Consider the following 26644-nt stretch of genomic DNA (forward strand, 5'->3'; position numbering starts at 1 on the left):
CAGCAAAGTCACAGCAAGATCAAGACCATGTTAATTGTGTTTTTTGATTGGGAAGGTGTTGCCCATCACTAGTATGCCTCTCCAGGCCAAATAATTAATAAGAAGTACTGCCTCAATGTTCTCCATTGATTGAGAAATGCAGTATCACCAAGGCCCGCACCTTTGGGCAGCTGGTAATTCGAAGCTTCATCACAACAATGTGCCCACCCAGGCATCACATCTCATGGGGAGTTTTCTGATGAAACATCAAATCAACCAGCTAATTCAACCCCCTCTACAGCTCATATTTGATGTCCTCTGACTTCTGGCTTTTCCCAAAACTAAAATCGCCTTTAATAGGTAAGAAATTTCAGATTGTCAATGAGATTCAGGAAAACATGACCAGCAGCTAATGGTGATTCCAACAAAGGATTTTGCAAAGTGTTTTGAACAGCGGAAGAGACACTGGGAGAACTGTGTGAGGTCCCAAAGTTCTTACTTTAAAGGGGACTGAGGTATCATTGTCCTGCGTATAATGTTTCCTGTATGTTGTATCTTCTTCAATAAATGTGTATAGTACATGGATGGATACTTTCTGGACAGTCCTCATATGTTAGTTTATTGGAAAATCAGTTTCATATTTGCTTTGCCAAATGATTCATGTTGGGAACAATTTGAGCCAAATCTACATAATGATTAAGTTTGGACTTTAGAGATTATATTTCCTCTGAACATTTTATACATTTTCAAGTTTGTAACTTTGCCCCTTGTGTGGCCATTATTATTGGTAAATTTTTAACGATTTTTTTCAAGATACCATGGAGTATTATTTCTACTCCTACCAGTGTCTAAGCAAGTAATTGCCTCTCTTCTCCCCAACACCTACTCTTCAAATACAGAAATCCAGCTCACCGTTCCTTGCAACAGGTAATGCTGATGAATAAATATTCTTTATCAGTCATTGGTACTTTAGTGAGAAAGATGTTAGATTCATCCTCTACTTTGTCCAGCAGTGAATGCCTTTAGCCTTCGGATCACCCTGCTGAATGCTGGGCGATTTATACTTATTATTTGGTCTGAAGGTTGTGGGTTATTGCCAAGCTGATTGAAATTTTTGTACTTATTGTTCTGCACTTAAATTTTGAACAGTGTATATTATGTTGTATCAAATTACTACCGTGTTTCAGTTGTACAAGTACAGGAAGTATTTTTCACGTTTGCTAAAAATGTTTATCTTTTTGTTAAAATATATTTTATTGGTTATGCTATTACAGGTATCCTACTTTCCCCTCTTTTACTCCTTTCTGCCCTGCACCCCTCCCACCAGCATTCCTCCCCTTAGTTCATGTCCGTGGGTCGTACATGTAAGGTCTTTGGTTTCTACATTTCCTATACTATTCTAACCTCCCCTCGTCTATTTTGTGCCTACTGTTTATGCTTCTTAACTCCTTGTACCTTTTCCCTCTTTCTCCTCCCTCCCCCTTCCTGCTGATAACCCTCCATGTGATCTCCATTTCTGTGATTCTGTTCCTATTCTAGTTGTTTGCTTAGTTTGTTTGTTTTTGTTTTGGTTCGTTATTGATAGTTGTGAGTTTGTTGTCATTTTACTGTTCATAGTTTTGAACTTCTTTTTCTTAGATAAGTCCCTTTAACATTTCACATGTAATGGCTTGGTGATGATGGACTCCTTTAATTTGACCTTATCTGGGAAGCACTTTATCTGTCCTTCCATTCTAAATGATAGCGTGACGGGATAGAGCAGTCTTAGATGTAGGTCCTTGCCTTTCATGACCTGGAATACTTCTTTTCAGCTCCTTCTTGCCTGTAAGGTCTCTTTGGAGAGATCAGCTGATAGTCTTATGGGAACTCCTTTGTAGGTGACTATCTCCATTTCTCTTGCTGCTTCTAGGATTCTCTCCTTAATCTTGGCTAATGTAATTATGATGTGCCTTGGTATGTGTTTCCTTGGGTCCAATTTCTTTGGGACTCTCTGAGCTTCCTGGATTTCCTAGAAGTGTGTTTCCCTTGCCAGATTGGGGAAGTTCTCCATTGTTTTTTCAAATAAGTTTTCAGTTTCTTGCTCTTTCTCTTCTCCTGGCTCCCCTATGACTCGGATGTTGGAATGTTTAAAGTTGTCCCAGAGGTTCCTAAGCCTGGCCTCATTTTTTTTTGAATTCTTGTTTCTTCGTTCAGTTCTGGTTGAATTTCTACTTCTTCCTTTTGGTCCAAACCATTGATTTGAGTACCCATTTCTTTCCCTTCACTGTTGGTTCCCTATATATTTTTCTTTCACTTTTCATCGCTTTTACTTTTTTCTTTATTTTAGGACCATACTCACCCATTTCTGTGAGCATCTGGATTACCAGTATTTTGAACTCTGCATCTATAGGTTAACTATCTCTTCATCACTTAGTTGTATTTTTTCTGGAGCTTTGATCTGTTATTTCATCTGGGCCTTTTTTTCTGTCTCGTGCACCTGTTATGTAATAAGGGGCAGAGCCTTAGGTGTTTACCAGAGCAAGCAACCCATGTCACTGCATTGTGGTGCTCTATGTGCGGTAGGATCCAAGAGGTAACGGTGTCACTTGCTAGGCTCTCTGCTGGCTTTCAGTCACTTCCTCTGTTACCCACAAGCAAATTGCGCCCTTCTGGTGCTAATTCCTGGGTCGATGGGCTTGTATATGTTCTAGGAACCTGTTAGTCTCTCCAACGAACTCTCCTGTGAAGCTGGGAGTTTCTCCTGCTGCTGCAACCCCAACAGGTTTCTTCAGTCAGAGGTTTGGAGGTTTTGTTTCCCTGCACTGGAACCCTGAGTTGCGCAGTCTGTCTTGCCCCGCAGTTGTTCCTCCCGGTTTATCTGCGTGCAAATGTGGGACTGCCTGGTCTGCTAGCTGCTGCCTCGCCCACCCAGGTCCAACAGCCACCAACTTGCTGCAAGTCCTCTCAGCCCTGGCTGCCTATCTCTGCCCCTCCTACCAGTCTGGATGAATGTTTCTTCTTTAACTCCTTGGTTGTTGGTCTTCCATACAGTTCAGTTTTCTGGCAGTTCAGATTGATTTTTTTGTTTCTAAATTTGTTGTCCTTCTTTTGGTTGTGTGAGGAGGCACAATGTGTCTACCTACGCCTCCATCTTGGCCAGAAATCAAAAAAATTTATCTTAATGAGCAGTGTTACACCAAAATACTCTCATAGCTGCGCCCTCCAGCTGAATTTTCTTTTCTTTTTCTAATGCATGCCCATCCAGCTGGCAACTTCCATTAAGTAAAGAACACTCAGTAATGTGATAGGTTGTTGCTACTCTTAATAGTTTATTTTGGTACTTTTCCTTTGAATTATATTTTTAACTAAGGCTCAGATTAATTATGTCTTTCACTAAGCAGCTGTAGATTTATTGTTTCATAGACTTTTACATTGAATTTTAGAATTTATACTTTTATTTTAAATATATAATTAACAGAAGTCATTTCAAAACAATAACAAGGGTTCAGATATTTAAGAATGATTTGGATCAATCTTAAGATTCTGGAAATAGGTCAAAGAGAGCTGTTTCTACATTTATACTAGTTTTATAGCCATATAAGGCTTTTTAATTTTATTACTTTGAGAACATTTACCATTTTTATTTTTGTGCTGAATATTGTGATCCCGTATTTCCAGGCACCACAATAAAGAAAGGCCATAATCAAGGTTGTAATAGCTATATATACTTCTGAGAAATGACTGCGCTTTAAGCCATTCCATGTTTTTTTGGTCAACTCTTCCATACCTATTGAGATCTGTAACTATGAATAATTCTGTATTTGAAGAACATTTGGTTATCTGAGGCAAATTATTAAACCTCAGGAGGTTTTTGTTTTGGTTTGTTTTATTGTTGTTCAAGTATAGTTGTCTCCATTTTCACCCCATCATATCCCCCTGCTCATCCATCCCCACCTCCCACCTTTGGCTTTGTCCATGTGTCCTTTATACATGTCCCTTGATGAACCTTCCTTTATTTCCCTCCATTATCCCTCTCCCTGACCTCTCTGGTTACTGTCAGATTGTTCTTTATTTCAATGTCTCTGTTTGTATTTTGCTTGCTTGTTTTGTGGATTAGGTTCCACTTATAGGTGAGATCATATATGGTATTTGTCTTTCACCACCTGGCTTATTTCACTTAGCATAATGCTCTCCAGTTCCATCCATGCTGTTGTGAGGGGTAGGAGCTCCTTCTTTCTTTTCTGCTGCATAGAATTCCACTGTGTAAATGTAGTATAGTTTTTGGATCCATTCATTTACTGATGGGCACTTAGGTTGCTTCCAGCACTTGGCTATTGTAAATTGTGCTTCTATGAACATTGGGGTACATAGGTTCTTTTGAATTGGTGACTCAGGATTCCTAGAGAATAGTCTCAGCAGTGAAATTGCCTGGTCAAAAGGCAGTTCCATTTTTAGTTTTCTGGTAAACCTCAGTTTTTTATCTATGAAGTGGGAGATGCTGCTGACAGTCTTTTTCTGGGGGTTAAAGGCCCTCAACTCTTTCAAAATGATGTCAAATTAACTTGAGTGGTAAAAGTGTAAGCTTGATCATCATTTATTATTACCAGTTTTGATAAACTCTAAGACACAGTAGTCATCTTTTAGGTTAACAGTTAAAACTTCCAAAATAGTGACCATTGCCTGTTTAGTGGTCTTTTCAGGTGGACTTGAGCCAATGTAAGGGCCCTCGCCCTATATGTATCAATATAGTTCCTGTCTATTTGCAGCTCAGAATTGTATGGAATGTTCCATGGTATTTTATGATATTCATATTGCCTACCTCATTAAATTTCTTGGTCTGCCCATCTCCCAATACTCCTTGTCCTTATGTATCTTATTTATCTGGTTTACTATGTACTGATGGAAAAGAAGACCAAGGGTACAAGGTGGTGAATTATGAGGAAGTAATAATTTATCAAGCAAGAACCCTGGACTAGGAGAACTTAGATCACCCTGATGATACTAAGTGTGTGATCTTAGGCATATCTTTTTATGAAGACTTCTTTTATTAGTTGTTTAATCTAGAAAACAAGGGGGTTTGGACCAGATGTTCTCTTAGTTTTTGCTTCAAAGCCTTCAAAAAGTATAAGTGGCAAGGCACATCCTTGAAAGTAATAAGTAGATACTTCTTAATCCTTAAAAATCTAGTTACTTAAAGAAAATGTATTTCTTGGATATTTAGGTCAAACCAACCAGCACTGTACAACTACCTCATACATTTACTTTTCTGTGCATCCTAGACAGACAGACAATCATAATCAAATTTATTAACAAACACTAGGATTTTTAGCCCTTCCTTATACCCCGTTCCTCTCAGTCAGTGGTATTTATAAAATACCTATACACCCCTGGATGATGTGTCTTGGTTGGAGCATCATCTATAAACTGAAAGGTCACAGGTGAGGATAAAAAAAAATTTTAAGTAAAAACAAAACACTTGCACAAACTGTGTGCAGTGGGCCTGGCTTTTTCTTATATTTCATTGAATAAGTAATGCTGACCATGGAACAATCTGTGACTGATACGGTAATGCTAGTAAATGTCATTATTATGATTTTAAGGCAGTATGATACTTGAGCTATGTAGCTTTAGACAAATCACTCAACATCTCTGAGTATAGTTTACTGTCATCAGTAAAATGTGATCCCTGAATCTAGTATGAAATACTCCGAAACAGCTGTCACAGAATCAATAGCCACGATAGCAATAAGTGCTCTTTGGGATCATTAAATCTGCTTCCATTGGGCACTCAGAAAGGGTCATCTCTTTGGCATCTCAGTTCTACTCAAAGCCAGTTGTTTCTTTTTTCATTTTCCTTGACTTTTATCTACTTTTTCAGATCTACCAATTTAATGTGAGTTGTATATAAAAATTTGGCTAGCAGTTGAAAGTAGTTCGTGCCTTTAGAATTTAAAATGAATAAAAACCCACTGGTCAGTCTGAGGATGTGGCTTGTCATAGTTTGTGCAAAGTCCGTTCTGTTTTCTAGAACTTGAAATACCTTCACAATTTTATAGTAACTTTCATGAAGAAAGATTCTAACCCGGTGAACAAGTCGTTGTTGTTGTTGTTACCAAATATGCTGCTTTGAAGTCTTGGCATATCTTTGATTATTGTTTTAAATATGGAACATTAGGCCTGGTACTTGAAAGTACAGCCATCTTGTTGCTTATATTCTAGAGAAAAGTGTTAAAACTGCCAAGAATTTTAAGTTTGGAATGACTTTATAAGTAGTAACTTTTCATACGATTGTTTTTACCATTCTCAGCCTAGAAATAATGCAAACCAGATTGATTTGGAAGGAACTCTGATGTAGTAAAGTAATTCAATTCAGCCGCCACTTATGGAGTGGTCTGCCATTGTGGGGACTACAAACATGAGCAAAGAGTTCTGGACAATTAAACTAGAAGTAGACAAGAGTCAGGAAAAATGGGGGGAAATCTGACATTGAGTTATACAGATGGCACTTTCTAAGTGTCCAAATGGAGGAAAATTTAATTATCCCACAAATCACTAAGACATTATTTCTATAACCTGCCACAAACGTGTATGTGAATATGCATGAACGAATTTACATATCTGTATATCAAGAAATATATATATATATATATATCAAGAAATTTATACACACACACATACACCTCAAGGAATCATTTCTTATTTTCTTCTACCTCTCTAGCACATATTCATTTCCCCCCTTCCACCATCTCTCTCTCTCTCTCTCTCTCTCTCTCTCTCTCCCCTCCCTCTCCCTCCCTCCCTCCCTCAGACACACACACCTCTTTTCCTTTCTGTTTCCCATCAATTGAATTTCTAGGGTAGCATTTTTCAAACTGTGGGTTGTGACTCATTAATAGGTCATGAATCAGTTTGACCCACATTTAAAAAAACAGTATAGATTACAATAGAAAATATCAGAATGTACCACATAGTAAGTCATAAATTTATTTCAGTTATATATTGCATGCATTGTATGTAGTTATAATATAAAGTATATTTCTTATTGTCAATTGCCATTTTTTTAAAGTTTGAAAGCCATTGTTCTAGACTGTTGCATCTATTAGTGTCCTGAACCTAATGTTCTTTAAACGTACTTATTGAATAGTTACTGCATAAATATTTGGATAAGATTTTTAAAACTAGAATTTTGTTTATGCTTGATATCTTGTTTCTGATCTGCATTGGCCAGAGGGAAACCCATAGTGTTAATAAGTTGAATAATACTACTTTTAAAAAATTCATTTTTCTGCCCTGGCTGGTGTGGCTCTGTGGATAGAGTGCCGACCTGCGAACCAAAGGGTTGCTGGTTCAATTCCCAGTCAGGTCACATGCCTAGGTTGCAGTTCAGGTCTCTGGTAGGGGGCACACAAGAGACAACCACACATTGGTGTCTCTCTCTCTCTTTTTCTCTCCCTTCCCCTCCCTCTAAAAATAAGTAAAATCTTTTTTTTAGAAAGCTAATTTTTTTTCTTTAATGGAGTTCATACTGGATTGCTCTGGTTTATATTGCTCTGAAGTTCTAGAAAGCCTGACTATGCACAGTAGTGGTATTAAAAACAGGTAGCGTTGGTTAGTTTTAAAGAGAAGGAGCCCAGAAACCGAATTGTTCACCATGTCACCTAGAAGCAAAAGATATTTATGTTGGGCTTTGTTGTTCAGAGTTAAGAGGAGCTAGAGTCTACTCTTTGTTAATACTTCCCTTAAACATTTCTTCTTGAGAGGTACGATAGTGAAGATGTATGACTCCCTTCCAAGCCATTGGTAATTCTGGTATTTTAAAAATTACTCTTTTTAAAAAATTTTATTAATTCATTTATTCATTCATTCATTTTGTAGCCTGGGTAGAGTCTGAATTTGAAAAGAAATTACTGCCATTTGGAATGTAAACGGGTACAACCACTATGGAAAACAGTCCGGCAGTTCCTTAAACAGTTAAGAATAAAGTTACCATATGACCCAGCAATCCCACTCCTGGGTATTTACCTGAAAAACTCAAAAACGGGTATTCACAAAGATAGAGGCACCCCTCTGTTCATTGCAGCATTATTCACGGTGGCCAGGACATGGAGCTGGTGGAAGTATCTTTCGATGGAGGATTGGATAAAGCAGACGTGGTTACACTTATGCCATGGAATGCTACTCGGCCATAAGGAGAGATGAAATACTGCCATTTGCAACCACATGGGTGGGCCTTGAGAATATAATGCTAAGGAAAATAAGTCAGTCAGCAAAAGCTAAGGACCACATGATTTCACTTGTATGTGGGGTGTAAAACTGAAACTCATGGACACAGATAGCAGTGTTGTGGGTACCAGAGGGAAAGGGGAAGGGGTGGGGGACCTAATATATGGTGACAGAAGAGGGTTCGACTTGGGGCATTTAGTGCAACATACAGACTTAGTATAGAAATGTACACTTGAAATTGATATGACCCTATTAACCAGTGCCAACCCAATAAATGTAGTAAAAATTTATAAAAAAAAGAATAAAAGAAAGTGTTGCCCCCCTCAGATCTGGATTATGACTAAGGCCGTGGGCTGTAGAGATCTACAGACTAGATTTAAACCGCTGCTGCACCACTTACCAGCTCTTTGACCAACTCAGTGACTTTATTTCCTCCTGCAAAATGGAGATGATAACACCCGCCTCATAGGATTTTAAGGAGTGAATAGCTAAAGTATGTAAAGTCCAGTGGCTAGCACATAGTAAGGGCCCAGTAACTGATTGTTTTTTTTTAAATGCTACAATAACCCATCACTAAAGTAAGAAATACCTAGTTATTATTAGAAAATTACTAGCTCTTAAGAATACTAACCATATCAAGGGGCTTTATCTGCCTCATTGTTGGAATAGGTCAGAGGACACCAGCAGAATCATAGGATATAGGAAATCTGAAGCATCTTTTGAGATAGTCCTTTTATCTTACGGTTGGTTGTGGCACCTGTATAATGTAATTTGTTTATGTACTTGACATAGGAAGAACTCTGTTTTATTTGCCATTGTATCCCCACATAGTAGAACTTGGCACAGAGTAGATGCTCAAATGTTTGTTGAATGAATAGTCCATGGCTGTTCTGTCACACAACAGTTGGTAGAAATGCAAAGATTTGAGTCCAGCAGTTGAGTTAATATTTTCACTTGCTGTTTCTGGCTTATAAAAGACTAATACTGAAATCTCAATAGTAGACATTAAATGCCTTTTTTTACAGTATTTAATTGCCCTTTTATGACCACCCATCTCCCTCCCTCTCAATTGTATCCCTCCCCAACTCCCAGCAACCACTAGTCTGTTCCCCACTTGTATAATGTTCTAATTTAATTTAAGAATACAGGAAGTCCTCACTCGATGTTGTCAATAGGTTCTGCAACTTTAAGCAAAATGACATACAACAAAACCAATTTTACCATAAACTAATTTACGTGAACAAGAGTTAAGTTCCCACAGCATCTTATCAACATTATAACAAAACATTATATAAATGGAATCATGCTCTATATAACATTTCGTAATTGGCTTTCTTTTTCACTCAGCATAATTCACTGGGGATTCATGCAAGCTGTTGTGTGTATCTCTAAGTCATTCCTTTTTATTGTATTTATAATATTTGTAATTTAATCATCTGCCTGTTGAAGAACATCTAGATTGTTTCCATTTTTTGATTGTTACAAATAAAGCTCCTATAAAAATTTTCGTGTAGATTTTTGTATTTGGATAGGAAAACATGTTTCTCTTTTTCTGGGTTAAATGACTAGGAGTGTAATTGCTGGGTAATATGGTAATTGCATATTTAGTTGTTTTTTTTAATGCCAAACTGTTTATCAGAGTTACTATACCATTTTACATTCCCAGCAGCAATGTATATGAGGGATCCAGTTTTTCTGCATCTTCTCCAACATTTGGGGATTGTCATTAGTTTTTTAGCCATTCTGCTACTTGTATAGTAGTGTCTTGTGACTTTAATTTGCATTTCCCTAATGACTAATGGTGTTAAAAATTATTTTATGCACTTATTGACCTTCTTCTATGTATGCAATTCCCATATTCTACTTGAATTGTGTTATTTTTTTAACTGATGAGCTTTAAAAGGTTGTTATATACAAGTATTATACACACTAGTCCTTTGTAGGATGTGTGGTTTTAAATTTTTTCTCATGGTCTGTAGCTTGTCTTTTAATCCTTTTAACAGGTTTTTGCCGACAAATATTTTAAGTTTTGGTGAAGTTCAATGCAGCATGCTCTACAACATGCTCTATTTCCTTTATAGAGCGTGTTTTGGTGTCAAGTCCAAGATCTCTTTGCCTGGCCCTAGATCTGAAGTTTTTCTCCTTATGTTTTTTCTAAGAGTTGTTGTTGTTTTAATTTTATTCACTAATTTTAGGGATAGAGGAAGAGAAAGAGAAACATTGATTAATTGTTTCACTTATTTATACATTCAGTAGTAGGTTATTGCATGTGCCCTGCCTGAGGATCAAACCTGCAACCTTGGCATATCAGGACACCTCTCTAACCAAATGAGCTACCCAGCTGGGGCCTGAAAGTTTTATAGTTTTACAATGAAGTCTGTGACCCATTCTGAGTTCATTTTTTTGTAGTGGTAAAAGACATATCACATAAAATGTACCATTTTAACCATTTTAAAGTATACAGTTTAGTGGCATTAGCATACTCACAATGCTATGTAGCCATCATACTAGATTCAGAACTTTGTCATCACCCCAGACAGAAAGCAGTCCCTCCCTATTCTTCCTTCCCCTGAATAATATTCCATTATTGTTTTGTTTTGTATCCATTTATTGAATACAAAAATATGTTGTTTATCCATTCATCAGTTGATGGAATTGGGGCTGGTTCCACCTTTTGGCTATTGTAAGTAAGTGCAGCTATGAACATTTCATGTACAAGTTTGTTTCTGTCTGACGTATCTCACTTAGCATAATGCCCTCGAGGTCCATCCATGTTAAAAAGGGCAGGATTTCCTTCTCTTGATAGTTGAATAATAATATAATAGTTGGTCATGTATATATACCACATTTTAAAAATCCATTCATTCATCAACACTTCGGTCGTCTCCATTATCTTTGCTATTGTAAGTAATGCTGCAAGCTTCTTTCACATTTTTCTGAGTTCTGTTTATGTTCAGATAATCTTGTGGATCCTAAATTTTTTCAAGGCTTGAAACACAGTTCAGTCTGTAGTACTTGGTGTACAAAATTGCAGATAATCAATTGTGCTTATGATTGGCTTAACATCTACGTAAAACTCTTACTTACTGTTCAGCATCTATGTATAGAACACTTAAATGAGAAGTTGCTACTCTTATTCTTTATTTTGTACCCTTTCTATAAATTTGTAATTCTTACTCCAAGTACATAACACTTTGAAACTTCTTGTTTTAAAAGGCCCAGTTAAATAATGAGCTTTTGAAGTTTTAAAAAGGTCAGTGTTTTGAGTCATTTCTAATCTTACTTCCTTTTTTTGTGTCATTTCCTCATTTTTTGACAAATGCCATAAGCTCCAATTGTTAAATATTTGGGACAGAATGTAGACTAAAAGTCTTAAAATTTTTCATACCCCTCTTGTGTTTTATGATCTGTGAAGTAGTATGTGTCATTGTAAAGTAGGGGACAGAGGACTGTGGCTTGGAATATTGCCTAAGACATAAGCAGCATGAATTGGGGCAGGATATTTAATCCACTGAACGTCTTGGTTATCAACCTCTATCTCATTGGGTAACTGCAAAGGTAACATCAGATAGGAGGGCATAAGAGGTGGTATAAACTACAAAGGGTTATTATACACATAGAGTGTGCTCTTTGATTATTAAAATGGGTGGTTAGATGTATCTTTCTGTTTACCTTACTTTTTGAAAAATGTGTTCATCATCAAGAGTTCTTCAAACTATAAGCCTTTACTTATCAATGTTTCACTTACCAGCTTCTTAAACCAATACTGAGGCAATGAAATGAATCTACCACCACAGCTCACTACTTTTTGCTGTGTTTTCATAAAATTGTTTTGTGAACATCAGAAATTTGGTTAGACACAAGCTTGCTATCTAACTCTATTTTCCATTAAGCTAAATAGTGCTTTTGGAGTTGAGGATTAGGTAGAATCCAACTGAAGGCAATATTCATAGACTGGCTTTTTTTTAAATGACTTAAGCCAGTGGCCTACTGTGATAAACTAAAATAGAATTAATTTCTGTATTAAGTGATATCCCAGTTATTGAGTACTCACTTAGTCTGTACTTGATCATTTAAAAGACAGCATGACATAAAGAGCTTCTAAGAAAATAAGGTTCCAAAGGTTGGTTAGGCCTCCAACCTACCCAGCTGGAGACTACCCAGCTGGATATGAAAAAAGAAAATTTTTTTACAGTTGGTATTCTGTACCACATTTTTGGATAATAGCAAGATAATGATAAAGACCATAGGTTGGTAAGCCAAACTGATCACAGTACAGCAAAACCTAATTTTTGAATAATGTATAATATTGCTAGGGTCATTCCATTAGCAGTGGATGTTGTATAAAAAGAAAAAAACAAAAACCTGTGAAGACATGTTTAATTATCACACATTCATTCTTACGTTTTTTCTTTATTTTTTAATTAATGACTTAGGATGTGGAAGGTTCAGTTATATAAAAGCTTGTATTTTACATTCCCTTCACTAATTAGTTGCTTTATGGTCACTGAGTCAGAACATTATTAAAGCAGTGTGATATGAAGTATCTTAAAACACATTTCCTAAATTTTGTGTGTAGTACACCAAACTAACTTAGGTAACTTATGAGATGTTACATATGAGAGACATTGTCAAGAAGGAAACAGTTTTAATGTGTTTTGCAAAAATTATTTTTAAAAGAATGAGTTTACACTTCGAGGACAAGAATTAATGCAGGAATTTGTAATGTCTTATCATTAGTTTGTGTGGGCTAAGCTGGGACAAGGCAGAAAATTATGATTGGAAACAAATTGTTACTGTGTTTAAAAGTTGAGACCAGATGTCTCTGGTCTTTATTAGGGATTCAGACTCATAAGATGAACGTGACCTATTTTGCCTTTCCCTTCTGGATCTATCTAGAAAAGTGTTCTGCTGGGACTTTGAGGTGGTGAAGAATTTGCAGTTACGGGCTCCACAGAAACTTCTCTCCCCTTAGTTTTCAACATAAATGGAAAAAGAGTACTTGGATGTTTTATATTTAACTCCCCTTATTATGAAGTGATTCTTCTCACCAGACAAATAATCACTTAAAAATACAGTTTTGTAGTTAGAACAGTTTTTCTGTTACCCACTCATTTATATTGAAAAGGTTGCATGAATGAAAGTCACTGCCTATAGAAAAAAATTAAGCAAAACCATTTTCATAATTTCTGCCCTGGCTGGTGTGGCTCAGTGGATTGAGCGCTGGCCTGTGAACCAAATGGGCGCTGTTTGATTTCAGTCAGGGCACTCGAGAGGCACAACCACACATTGATGTTTCTCTCCCTCCCTCCCCCTGTCTAAAAATAAATAAATAAATAATTTTTAAAAAACTATTTTTTGTTTGTTTTCTTCTTCCTTGTTGCACGTCTTTGCGTTTTCTATACTCAGTTCAAAAGCACAGCTAGGGAAAGGAACATAGGAATCAGTGGTCTCCCTCTTTCTTGATTTACACTTACTGCCATTTCACATCTAAAAGTTCAGGGAAGCATTCCTTTGGTTGGCAGTGGCTGTTACTCTCTGTTAGGTCCTTGTTCCTCCGAGCGCGGCTCAGGATCTAGTGCCAGTCTGCAGACGGGACTGTCGGTGACAAGTACAGACTATGGTATTACCTGTTCAGAAACTCCTTTCAGTTTGACAATTGCCAAGACATCTGAATGCATAATTTTGTGTTTTACAGAAATATTGGCCCACAGCACATTGGAGAGAGTCACCACAGACAATTTGAAAAGCACCAAGCTAGATGGCTTCAACTACATTTAATATGACTGTCTTGTTGATCTATCTATAGTTGGTTAGGTGCTCAGTTGTAGCAAAGCCCGGATGAATTTATTTCCCTAGCATAAAATCAAGGATAGTCCTAAGTATCAGTAATAATCATGATAATTAGATGGATCAGCAGTTCATGTGTTTTCTGAATAGCTTTTCATTGCTGCTTGCTTGGACTTGAAGCACTGTCTGCTGAAGTTACATAGTTTAGCAACATTAATAATTTCCATCTTTTCCCTGGGAAGTTGTTGAGTCATTTGAGAAACTTAAAGCTGTGTTTTTCTCATGTTAGTAAATTACATTCATTACAAAATGCAGTGGCCATTAAATATGACCAAAGTTTGGTCTAACATAAAATCATGAGTAAGAGAGAAAGGGGCTCTTCTGAGAGCACTCACTGTGAAAATTTGCCGTCTTAGATGTGGCATTTTATTTTTGTATTATTTTGATCACTGCTTTCTTTAAAAATTCAACAGCAATTGATGACACTGTTATAATTGAACCACACATTTGCATTAGCCCTGAAAATATCAATTTCTGATTTACTGTTATAATGTAAGATACATTTACCTTAAAAATTGTTCTAGGTTTTTTTTTTTTTTTTTTTGAGAAGCTGTGTTTTAAAGAAAGCTACCAACGTAACTCAGGGGGAGGAAAAAATTCTACTAGACCCATGTAAAATTTGTACTTTATACCGAATGTCCTTTGTGTTTATTGATACAGATAAGGGGAATCCGCAGGCTTGAAGCATGAGTTCAGATGCTAGCCAAGGCGTGATCACTACTCCTCCTCCTCCCAGCGTGCCTCACAAAGAGAGGTATTTTGACCGCATCAATGAAAATGACCCAGAGTACATCAGAGAGAGGAACATGTCTCCTGATCTACGACAAGACTTCAATATGATGGAACAGAGGAAACGAGTTACTCAAATCTTGCAAAGTCCTGTGAGTTGAAATAATTAAAAGGCTATAATTTTTCTTCTTCTTTGGAAACCTTGATATAATGAAACAGGAGATACCTTAAGTCTCAGCTTACAAGAGGGGTGAAAGAAGAGTGACTCTTGCGGAGGCAAAATGTGCACCTACTTTATATATTTAGTTTGCAAATCTTTAACAGCAACGAACTAGTGTTGTCTTGGTGGTATACATTTTCTCTGTGTGATTTCTGAATGTAATGCTTCATTAAAGGAGGGGAAAAGATGCTCTTGTGCTCAGGGACACCCAGTTCGGACTGAATATCTGTGAAGAAATGAAAGCCATGACTGAAGTATTAGAAACCAAGAAAGGAGTTAGGTACATCTCATGCACATATTTTCTTTCTTTGGTTACCCTGACACTCAGAGCAGCATAGGAAGACTTAGGGTTCTGAGGTCTGAGATTTGGCAGCCTCAGAACCTCAGAACAGCCTCAGAACGTTATGTAACACCTAAGCAGGCTTGGTTGTGTGCACACACACCAAACTGACTACTCTAAACGTGGATTTCAACCTCAACGCAAGCTGGAAATTCTGTCTGCACAGTAATATCCAGACTTGACAAATCATATTCTAGTGATTTGTTAGTTTTCTTACCCTTAGTAGAATTGCAAAAGTCCCATAAAAATGATAGAAAATGAGAGAACAGCTTAATTAATCTTAAAGATGCAAAATTAGTTCAGAACTTTATGCATAATGATGCATGGTCTCCTTAAGGCAGACAGAGTTCAGCACACAAAGACACATGATGCCCAGGTTAGGGTTATATTAGGTTTCTAGCTTAGGTACTAAAATAAGCACCAAGGCATAGAACTGCCTGGGGTGGCCCTGGTAAATAATTTTTGTTGTGCCCTTGTGAATTTAATCACAGAGGTTAAGTCCAAAGCCAAAGGGGAATTCCACTCTGAGTAATTCTCTTATACCAGTAACCTAGATAAAAGCAAGTGAAAGTTATAAAAGCAATGCAAGCTTTGAGGAATTTAAATTAGCTTAAATTTAAAGCTACCCTTTAAGTAAATCCTGAAAGAGCCCTGGCTGGTGTGGCTCGGTGGATTGAATGCCTGTAAACTGAAAGGTCGCTGATTTGATTCCCTGTCAGGGTACAAGACCGTCTGTTGGCCAGGTCCCCACTTGAGGGCTTGCAAGAGGCAACAGACAGAAGTATCTCTCATACATCAATATTTCTCTCCCTCTCTTTCTCCCTTCTTTCCCCTCTCTCTCAAAAAAAAAATTGTAATGAATAAACCCTTAAAGAAACCCTTTCCCCAGTGGAAAAGAGATTAACCAGAGAATTCATCATGAGGGAGTAAGTGCCTTCTTTCATGCAAGCCTGAGTTTCTGTGTTTAGAAATAGTTGAAGGGCCTGTTAATTTTGGGGATTGAAATGGATACATTTCCTCTTCTAAAGAAACCTCATTTTTAAGATCTAACTTGTCAACCAAATGATTATATGATATATAAAGTAACTGAAAGAATAAGGTGCAGTTCGGATTTTGTTCAGGGTTGTTAAATATTGAGATTTCTTTGGGGAGTGCTCCAAAGAGGACCGTTTAATTCTAACAGTAAAATTTAAAAGGAAATTGTACTAAACTTCATTTCCATGCCAGGGGTTTTGTTTTATAATTTCCCCATTAAACTTAAAGACAGCATAGCTTTGAGTAGATTATCTATATTTTAATACTTATACATTTCATTTATAACTTGGCTTAAAAGTATCAATTTTACTTATGCCTTGGGAATTTAATTTAAAAAATAACGGGAAAGGGCAGATGTATAGACATATATAGATATATACATGTATAGATATAGATTGTTATTTCCACATTCATGTAGCAAGAATGATAATCCGAAGCCCAGAGAGTAACAAAGAAAGTTTGAAAGAACTGTGGATTGGTTATTTTTTTCCTCTAGATCTTTGCTAGTGAATTTAAAATCTTGTTTGTGCCCTGGCTGGTGTGGCTCAGTGGATTGAGCACCAGCCTAGAAACCAAAGGGTCACCAGTTTGATTCCAAGTCAGGGCTCATGCCTAGGTTGCAGGCTAGCTCCTTGGTGGGGGGCGCACAAGAGGTAACCACATATTGATGTTTCTCTCCCTCTCCTCCCTCCCTTCTCCTCTCTCTAAAAATAAATAAATGAAATCTTTAAAAAATAAAATGAAATCTTGTTTGTGAAAGTATAAAATTTTGTCTTCCTGCCATGTTTAACACAGCAAACTTTTCACCAAAGAAACTACACATAGTGTCCTGTATTAGTTATCATTGCTAAATAACAAGTTACCCCAAAACTTAACAGCATAAAACAACAAACTTTATCCCATCATCCCTGTGGGTCAGGAATTTAGGAGCACCTTAGCTGAGTGGTTCTGGCTCCAGGTCTGTCATGAGGTTACAGTCAAGACATCAGCCGGGGCTGCTGTCACCTGAAGGCTCAACTGGCCCAGTGGTTTCCAGTCTTCAGATGGGCCACTCCTGTGGGTGTTGGCAAAAGGCCGGGGTACCTTGCCACATGGACCTTTGCCCGAGGTTGTTTGAGTGTTCTCTTCTAGAGTAAGTATCTGAGTCAGCAAAGAGGAGACTGCAGTCTTTTATGACATTAAGCGCTATCATCCCCGCCATATTTATTTTAGAAGTGAGTCACTCAGTGCAGCTCATGCTTGAGAGGAATTAAGCTCTACCTTTTGAGGGGAGAATTGTTCACTTTCTGATCTAATCTATTTTAAAAGCACCATAGTCTGCCAGAGTTTATCTACCTTCCTCCCACATGCAAATTACACTCATCTTCTCCTAACAGCCCTGCAAAAGTCTCGTTGAGTGCCACTTAGCCTGAGTCCATAATCTCATCTCAGTCTGGCCCAGGGACAGATCATGCTCCTCGGGTATAATTCCTTCAGTACAGCTCCTCCTCTCGATCTATTGACCTAAAAGAACTACAGAGACAAGTTAGCTGCTCCCCACCCGAGTGGAGGGGCAGGCAGAGGTAACTGCTGTACCATTCCTGTTCAAAAAAGGGAAAAATTGGGTTACAAAAGAGTAACTCATCCATAGCAATTCTGAAACCCATCTGGGCAAATATTTGGAAGTTCCACTGATGAGGACTCAGTCCTTTTACCTACTAGGGGTGAGCTTTCTTAGCTCTTGACTCAGCCCTCTGGGCTTTTGGTTCCATCCTCTGAGTTATCGTTTCTTTCTGGGAAAGGTAGCCTGTGTTTGCCATTGCTTTTTCTCAGCCTGCTTCTTTCTTGTAGAGTTCAGAGACTGCTTTTTTTGTATTGTCTTTGTTCCTTTAAGCCCAAATTTGCATTGTTTCTGCCTATATAACTCTTTTAAACCTGTGGGTCTCCTATGAATATTGGGGTTCACTCTGTTAGACAAAATTTGTAGCCCATAAAGGTTAAAAAAACAATGATATGTCTAATTCATGTTTGTAAGAAACAGATTTGCAAGCCTTCTGTTTAAAATGATGAGTTCATTTTGGAAGATAGGAAATCAGGAGAGAAATCAATAAAAGCAAAGTATAATACTTTTTTTATTAAGCACCTACTATGTGTCAGGCACCTATTATGTAGTGAATCCTGTTTAATCCTCAAAAACGCAAAGAACTATTAATATCCCTAGTTTACTGATAAATAAACTAAAACTTAGAGATTTAACTAAAACTAAAACTTTTCTATTGCATTGGGGTAACTAACTTGCTGATATTTTTAAAGTTTAGTTAAATGGTGGAGTCTGAATTTAAACTGCTACAGTTCACTAAACTGTACCACTTGAAGCATTCAATAACAATGAAATTATTCCACCCATATATTATTGTTTCATTCATCTTCAAATTCTGTTGCTCAAGTTAATTCCACCCAACGCAAGAAGACTTTATAGTCAAAAGACATTCTGACGTTTGTAAATTTGAATGACAGTACAATATTGTCTGGAGCTGAGAAAATAAGAGAAGAAGATAGGATTTGTCTCAATCTAGTATAGAATTTGTTTCATCCTGACTCCAAGTACTGCTTCTTTCCAGGAATTTCATTTCCTGTGTCATAATTTTTTTAATTTAAGAAAGTATTTGTCTTAGAAATTAAGTGCTCATGGGGAAACTGATTTAGCTATAGATTTTGTTAATGCAGTAGAGAGAATCCACAAGTTTTCTTTGACTCCTTATTTATATGTCTATGGAGATGCTGGATTGTCATTTACTCCCTTGTCTCAGAATGAAGTGTTCATGGCAAAACACTGGCATTAAATGATGCCTCATCAGAGTCAAAGAAGCATGTAAGTTGAAAAACTTACAGCACATTGTGCACAGTAGACATTTAATCAATTCCGAATAGATGGATGAACGGATATATGAATAGTTGGGTGGGCTTGGAGTCATTAGACACTTGAATATTGTCCAGCCGGCTCCTACTGAACTTGACTGCTTAAGATGGAAAACAGTTGGTGAGTTTCAGAAAAAGAATGGAAGTTGTACTGCTTAAAGAAAGCAGTTTAGACTGGGTGACAGAATTGCGCAATGTTACTCTGAAAGGCAGCATAACAGGAGCATAGATGGTGAGAGTTCAGGCATGTGACACACTGCCATTTCTTAATACTAAGCCAGTGTGTAATGCTACAAGCTTATTCTGAAGACGGGAGAAAATCCAAAGTCATATACATGTTAGAATATCACTATAGTTAAGGCCTGAGATGTTAATGGTGCCTTAATTAGAATAGTTGGTCAGTATCACCATGATTTTATCGGGGCACTTTGGAAAGTTAATGTGCAGATATTCTTTATTAACTGTATTTTTATTATATACCAGTTTCAAGAAAATATATTATTCTAACCTTTAGCTTCATATTAATTAAGACTTAGATACAGGAGAAAGACCATCCGGACGAAAATTTGGTTTATTTGTTTTTTCTCCTTTCAACAGGGCCAGTGGTAATCTATTTCCAAATGAATACATTCCTTAATGGAGAATGTCTAAGTAAGTTTGTGATGCTCCTAATCCACTGTGGGAGAGATCTGATAACATAATTGCAGGCACCTTGGGAGCAGCGAGTTTTCTCTTTAGTAATTATTGAGGTAGAACATCCACACGTGGATGTTTTAAATCCATCTCCGATGTTTATCAGTGTTGTTACCTGATTTCCATGAGTTAGAATTACTTATAAATTAGCCTATCTGCTTTTTTTTAGCCTTAACTGAAATAAACGCATCTGGTCAGTTTCTTTTATCAGAGTGATCCTTTTTGTTGTGAATTAAAATTTTTTTCATCCAGTGCCACTTTCTCCTGAAAATTCTGATCTTGGATGCAGAAGGCTTAAGATCTGACATTTCAAGTTAATTCTACTTTTGATTTATAGTGTAAATGATTAAGTATATACTTAAAAGTATACTCTTAACCCTACATGAATCACAAATCTCTGAATCTTGCATGTTTTTGTAAGTTTATTTTTATTCATACCTTACGAATTCAAAGTTTACAGGATCACTCCCTCAACATTGATAGAAGATGTATAAAATAAAAAGGTTGGAGATTCAGATAAGGCTTTTAAAGCACCCTCTCTCTAACTTAAACATTTTGTTTTGCACGTAGTAAGTTTTTTTATCATACTTTTTTAGACATGTGTTTGATGAGGGAGCTGATCAAACTATAATACTCTGGGGATGAACTGAGTTTTCCAGTACAATTTTGAGTTGAAGAATGAAATGACATTTTAAAAATCTATAACATTCACTTATAAAATTCATTTCTTTAAAAAAAAGATGAATTTATCTCATTGCATGATGAACAGGCCTGATTACATAGGAGAAATTTCTCAATCAAGTGGTGGACTGATGCGGCTGTTTACTAGAGCTCCAGATTCCAGGACTAATAACCTGTGAAGTAGATTTTTCTCTCATTAACTCAGTCAAAATTGAAATCAGATTCTTTTTTTCCCTTTTTACCCAGGAAATAACAAAACTCTAACCTACTGTTTCATTAATTAAACACTGAACTAGACACTCGGGGTGACTCTGGGAATATGAAAGACAGCCCAGCCACCAGATATTGTGCTGTGGTAGAGCAGGAAAAATAAGTTACAGTCAAATGGTAGGGGCCCTGAGTATAGTATAGCCAAATGTTAAAAGAATTCAGAATGGGGTGCAAAGAGGAGAAATATGGAGATCCTTCTTAACTGGGGTCATTGAAGGAGAGACATGAAAGGAGAGAGTGAAAATGGCGCTTAAGATGAATGTTGAGTAAAGGGTCATTCATTAGGAAGAGGAGCAGTGGGAGCGGGCATTTTCATGGTAGCAAGGGTAGAAAAGTAGGAGTTGTGGTCCTACTTTTGTAGGACTTTTGTAGGACTTATTGTCTGTGGTCCAGACAATACTTAAGCAAACCTCAGGCTAGACCAGAGCACAGAGTAGTAATAATGGTAGGCACAGACAAAAAAGTACTAACAGATTGTAGAGATTCGGAAGTAATGCCAGACTGTTTGGGTCTGAGTTAGGGGTCAGCCCATTTCTTACCGCTTCCAGTGTTAATCTGTTTATGTCATTTTTATATATACATATATGCGTACAGTGGTTGTTTTGGACCTGGGTTCACCACCACTTATTAGCTGTGTGATGTTGAGAAACCCACTCATCTTGATCTTCAGTTTCCTTGTCGGTAAAATGGACCTCATCTGGTTGTCATGACAAGTAACGGAAAAGCACGTAGTACAATACCTAGCATGTAGTAGGCAAATAATTTTGTGAAAATTGTATACATAAAGTTATATACAATATTGCTAATTTAAAACATTTTAAACTTAAAACATTTTGTGGCAACACTTAGAAGATTATAACCATAATTCCTCAGACTGCATTTTAGTTTTGTAAAGGTCTCAATCTATCATCCTGATGGCACTCCACGTATTCACATTTATGTTCTCGTGCATTCAGGGTGTAACAACCCCCGCTACTTCCTCCTCTCTGCTCTTCTGAATTCAAGATGGAAGCTACAGTTTATGCTGCGGTTTCGTGTATGTGTTTTTTGATCTTTTAACCTGATTCCTCTCTGGTAGAGACTGTAGGGAATTGTTGGCTTAATGTGACTTCAGAAGCCAGCCTGTCACCTTGCTGCCCTGCTCTAAGTGAGTTTCTGAGTCTGCCTTGAGGGGAGAATTCCTAGTCATAAGAGAGCAAGTACTGTAGGATCATCATCATCTGCTGCTGCTATGTAGGTTTTTCCTCTATCATTTTCAACCTAATGCTCTAATCTAGCCTGAAATGTTTACTCAGTATTTCCGATGACAACATGCCTGCTGCCTTATTAGTTGCATTTGGTTTCAGTGATGCAACCCATCTCTGATAAAATTAGGAAGAGAGCACATGCCCAACTGAGAGTCCAGATTGGAATCTTCGCTTCATTATGTGTTAGCTGTGCGTGCAACCTTGAGCAAGTCATTGTCTGTCTCGGACTTTGTTGTAGTGAGATTCAAAAATTAGCTATAAAGGATTATTTTCTTAGCATTGGATTTTAATAGGAATATGATTAATTATCCATTACAAAGATAAGTAAAATTTTTATTTTTTAAAAATTTTATTTATTTTTAGAGAAATGGGAAGGAGAAAGAGAAGGAGAGAAACATCAATATGTGGTTGCCTCCCCCACACCCCTACTGGGGACCCGGCCTGCAAGCCAGACACATGCCCCAACTGGGAATTGAACTGGCGACCCTTTGGTTTTCAGGCCTGCACTCAATCCACTGAGCTATACCAGCCAAGGCTATTTTTAAAATATTTTAATTAAAGCTTAATAAGTTTATCAATAAGTTTTGAAAATGAGCTAAAACAATTTTATATCATTAGTAATTTTTACACTAACTTATGACTTAGGTAATATCTGAGTAATATTTGAAAAATATATGAAACATTAAAATGAGTTATGAATATCATGACAAAAATATTAAGTCTTTTGGAAGAATAATTTTTATCTGTTGAAGCACTGTCAACTATATTAAAAGACTGGGAAATTTTCATTTACTTTGAAATTTTCCTTTTCTTATACTTTATAGAAGCGATTCACTAGCCTTAAAGAGAGAAGTCATATTTTCCTCTTACTTGATCACAGATGGACTGACACATTCACCTGTAGACACCGTGGAGCATCCCAAAGCCTGAGGATGGAACTCACCATATCTGATCACAGCTTGTACTTTTCTAATGAAAGATGCATTTGACCTGAGTCCTTGCCTCTGACACTTCACAGCTGCGTGACCTTGGACAAACTTTTCAACCTTTCTTATTTAGCTTTCTCATCTCACCCAGCAGAAATTTCTTATCAGTTTTACAAATAGTTATGATTCTCTTGAGCAACTGGTTAATTTTAATCTTAAAGCCATGGTAAATCAGCACACCAGGCAAATTGTCTTGATTCATGTTGACTGCTAGAGAATTTCGATAAAGTTTGAGTCATCTCTAGCAAGCACCTACAATTTTATAGCACGCACTTTGTATCTTAACCTCATTCCTGGCTCTCTCTAACCTCCTTATACATATTTTCTTTCAGCTTGGCTGTCCAAACCTGTATTTAATTTAATTTTGGATCATTTTAATCTATGAAATCTGCCTTCAGTTCTTCCTGGAACAACATTCAATAAAATAAAATAATGCCTACTTCTCAGAGCTATTGTAATGTGAATAATGAGTGACATAGTAGGTATCCCTAATTTTTTTTTTTTTACTGAGTGAAAAAATATTGGTTATAGCTGCTTTGAACTGAGAAAAGATTAAATAAAATCTGGTTTTAAAGAGAAGATGAAGTTTCAGAAGAGCAGACTGGCCCATTGCCAGGTGTACAGAAGTTTTCTGTAGTTTATGTAAAGATGAATGAGGGTATCTGGAGGATTGTTTTCTTTTCAGCATTAAATGTGGTAAAATACTCATGTTACTCGTCTCTGTGAAGGCATCCATCCATCTTTCATGCAGCTCACGACTGCTTTATGTTTACAAGGCCTTAGAAATATCTTAATGGAGTTTTCTGATAAATGTAATGTGTCTTTGCAGAAGAGATTTTATAGGATAGTTTTTCTGGTTTAAATCATGTATTTAAATGAACTAAATAGAGACAATGGAATTAGATGTTTAGAGTTTTTATAATTGTGTTAATGATTTTCATCTAACAAGCCTTGAATTTATAAAAGAAAAACAGTATTTAACTGGTATAAACTGCTCCATGAACTCAGAATTTAAATATAGTCACAGCTAGTATTTTTTAAATTAATTATTCAAAGTCCTGACAGGTATGGCTCAGTTGTTTGGGTGTCATCCTGCAAACCAAAAGGTCACAAGTTTGGTCCCTAGTCAGGGGACATATGAAACAACCAATCAATGTTTCTCTCTATTTCTTTCTTCCTCCTTTCCCCTCTCTCTGAAAATAAATCTCTAAAAAAAATTAATCACTCTAACATCTACCAGGTTATTTGTGGAAAGTACAGCATCTTCCTCTTGGAATTTCTACTTTCCCGTAAACTGTCCCAAGAACTTCACCAGCTTACATAGTCCAAAAGGGTTCATCAGAGGCTTCCATATTCCAGATGTGTACACATCTGTCTGCGCATGTGAAGGAGTCCCACTGAAGTCTGTTAGTCCACTGCTGCCATTGCCCCTCCCTGCCACTGCCCCTCCCTGCCACGTGGTGGTGGTGAAACTAGTCTTACCCTGTCCGACAGAAGATAAAGATTCACTGTGGACCCAGATACCTGTGCAGGCCACCGTGATGCATCAGAGAAGGATGACCTCCCTGTCCCTCATCCTGTGCTTGGCTCAGTTAAGGTGTTCCAGGATGCCCCATGATTGAGTTCCCAAGGTTACAGCTATCAGCACTCAGCTGTTTGAGTTCCTATCACAGATGCCATTCAACTAACTGTTGTTCAAAAAGCAACATGAGCATTGCTTCAGGACTGGTCCCAACATCTGCTACCTCACAGCCTCAGAACCACATTTTCCCTTCCCACCATAGGCTCTTATGCCATGATTTTTTAAAGTTATTCTTTCTGAAAACCTCTGAGTTATTCAGCCATACTCTAAGCAGAGCTACATCTAAGTAGGGACTCCAGGGGATCTTATTCCCAGCCATGGGAGAAAGGCAACTATCTGTGACTCAGAGTAGATTTACCCTTCTAAGGAATAATTCCGCAGTGATCTCCAGGGTCTTCATACCTACCCCTCTTGGAAGCAAGAATTCCAAAGCAGTTGTCTGCCTTCACCCTCTTCGATGAAGTGGGGGAAAAATTGGATTCAGTTTTTGGCAGGGCATTCTGCTACACATGTAACCAATCTCAAATGGAAGAGCATGGTTTAGATGATTTGTATTGCAAGAGCTTTTAATGTTTAAAATGATTGAAAGTAGACATGAGCAAGAGAACAAATGATGAATTTAATAATTAAGTGTGGTTGGGTATGTCAGAAATAACAAAATGAGCCATTTCAACTACTGTGAAAGACTCAAATGATCAATCATATTAGCAACTCAAGGGTTACTGGAATAGAGACTTTTCTCTTAATGATCAGGGTTTTTATTCACATAAACACTTTCTGCCACACACAACTCCCCCACACCATGTACCCCCAAAAAGAAGAATAAAAGATACAGCAGAGCTCTAGAACAGGAACGTACAGTATCCGAAGCTGGGGGGGGAAATGTTCTTTCTGTAGCACAGTGTTGCAGAAGGGGAGTAATCGGTTCTCAGCTCTTCTTAATCAGTTTGCTTTCAGAGCTCACGGAGCTAAGGCACTGCCTTGGGAATCATAAATGGAAGCCGCGATTTAGTGTGAGTTCATGAAGACACGCTGTGAGGCACTCGGCAGTCTGGCCACTCCCCATTCAAATAGGGAGTCTGTTTAACCTAGGCAGTGAGGCTGCTGGACAAGGGACAGGCCTCTTTTAGTTATCAGTCCATACATGGTGCAAATTATTAACAGAGTTGCATTTACTATACCTCTACTTGTCTGTTGTAGGTGTTGTAAATGCTAGCTAATTTTCTTTGAGATTAAGAATGCTTAAATGATTTTTTTCTCTCCTGAAAACAAGCTTCTTGCTGCTTCTTCCAGTTTTTAAATGTTACTATTTTGTGTTTTATATTTGCTTTAAAATCCCGTAGATGAAACCTGTTCAAAAGAGGGATGGAGAAAAGATTGATTATATCAGAGCAGGTTATGTTGGGTTGTTCTGCTCCAAGTGAGATGTATGTGCTCAGTGGTTATTTTTGTGTATTGCAGGCCTTTCGGGAAGATCTGGAATGCCTTATTCAAGAACAGATGAAGAAAGGCCACAACCCAACTGGATTACTAGCATTACAGCAGATTGCAGATTACATCATGGCCAATTCTTTTTCGGGCTTTACTTCACCTCCCCTCAGTATGTCAGTTTTGGAAAGTTTAAAAAATTACGATGTTATCTCTACTTTGAGTGCTGTCCCTCTCTAGCAGCATATTCTGCTCTTGTTCAGTCCTTCAGTTTAAACATCTAATGCTTAGAGTGACATACCGTTAGTATCTCTTACGTTTTCATGTCAACCAGGCATTTACTGGATTTTGCAAGGATTACAAAATAGTTATTATGATGTGGTTATTGCCCTATATAAACATATGTTTCAGTTGAAGACACATACCGTAATGTACAAAAGATTAAAACTGCAAGATAACTACAGTGGAAAAATTACAAAGCAGTTCGCAAGCAATTGTCTAATG

General features: G+C 37.3%; 1 protein-coding gene across 5 annotated transcripts in view; it reads left to right on the forward strand.

The window, feature by feature from the left end:
- ADD3 (adducin 3) overlaps positions 1-26644 on the forward strand; it is a 126477-nt gene that overhangs the window by 82204 nt on the left and 17629 nt on the right. For all 5 annotated transcript variants that reach the window (XM_037165591.2, XM_037165589.2, XM_037165592.2 and 2 more), the window contains exons 2-3: positions 14692-14912; positions 26174-26312. In XM_037165591.2, the coding sequence (XP_037021486.1) occupies positions 14718-14912; positions 26174-26312 (334 nt within the window). In that variant the 5' untranslated portion in view covers positions 14692-14717. The remainder of the gene's footprint in view (positions 1-14691; positions 14913-26173; positions 26313-26644) is intronic.

Source organism: Artibeus jamaicensis, unplaced genomic scaffold, assembly GCF_021234435.1.
Source record: "Artibeus jamaicensis isolate MK-2021 breed Jamaican fruit bat unplaced genomic scaffold, CSHL_Jam_final contig_490, whole genome shotgun sequence".
Taxonomy (NCBI): domain Eukaryota; kingdom Metazoa; phylum Chordata; class Mammalia; order Chiroptera; family Phyllostomidae; genus Artibeus; species Artibeus jamaicensis.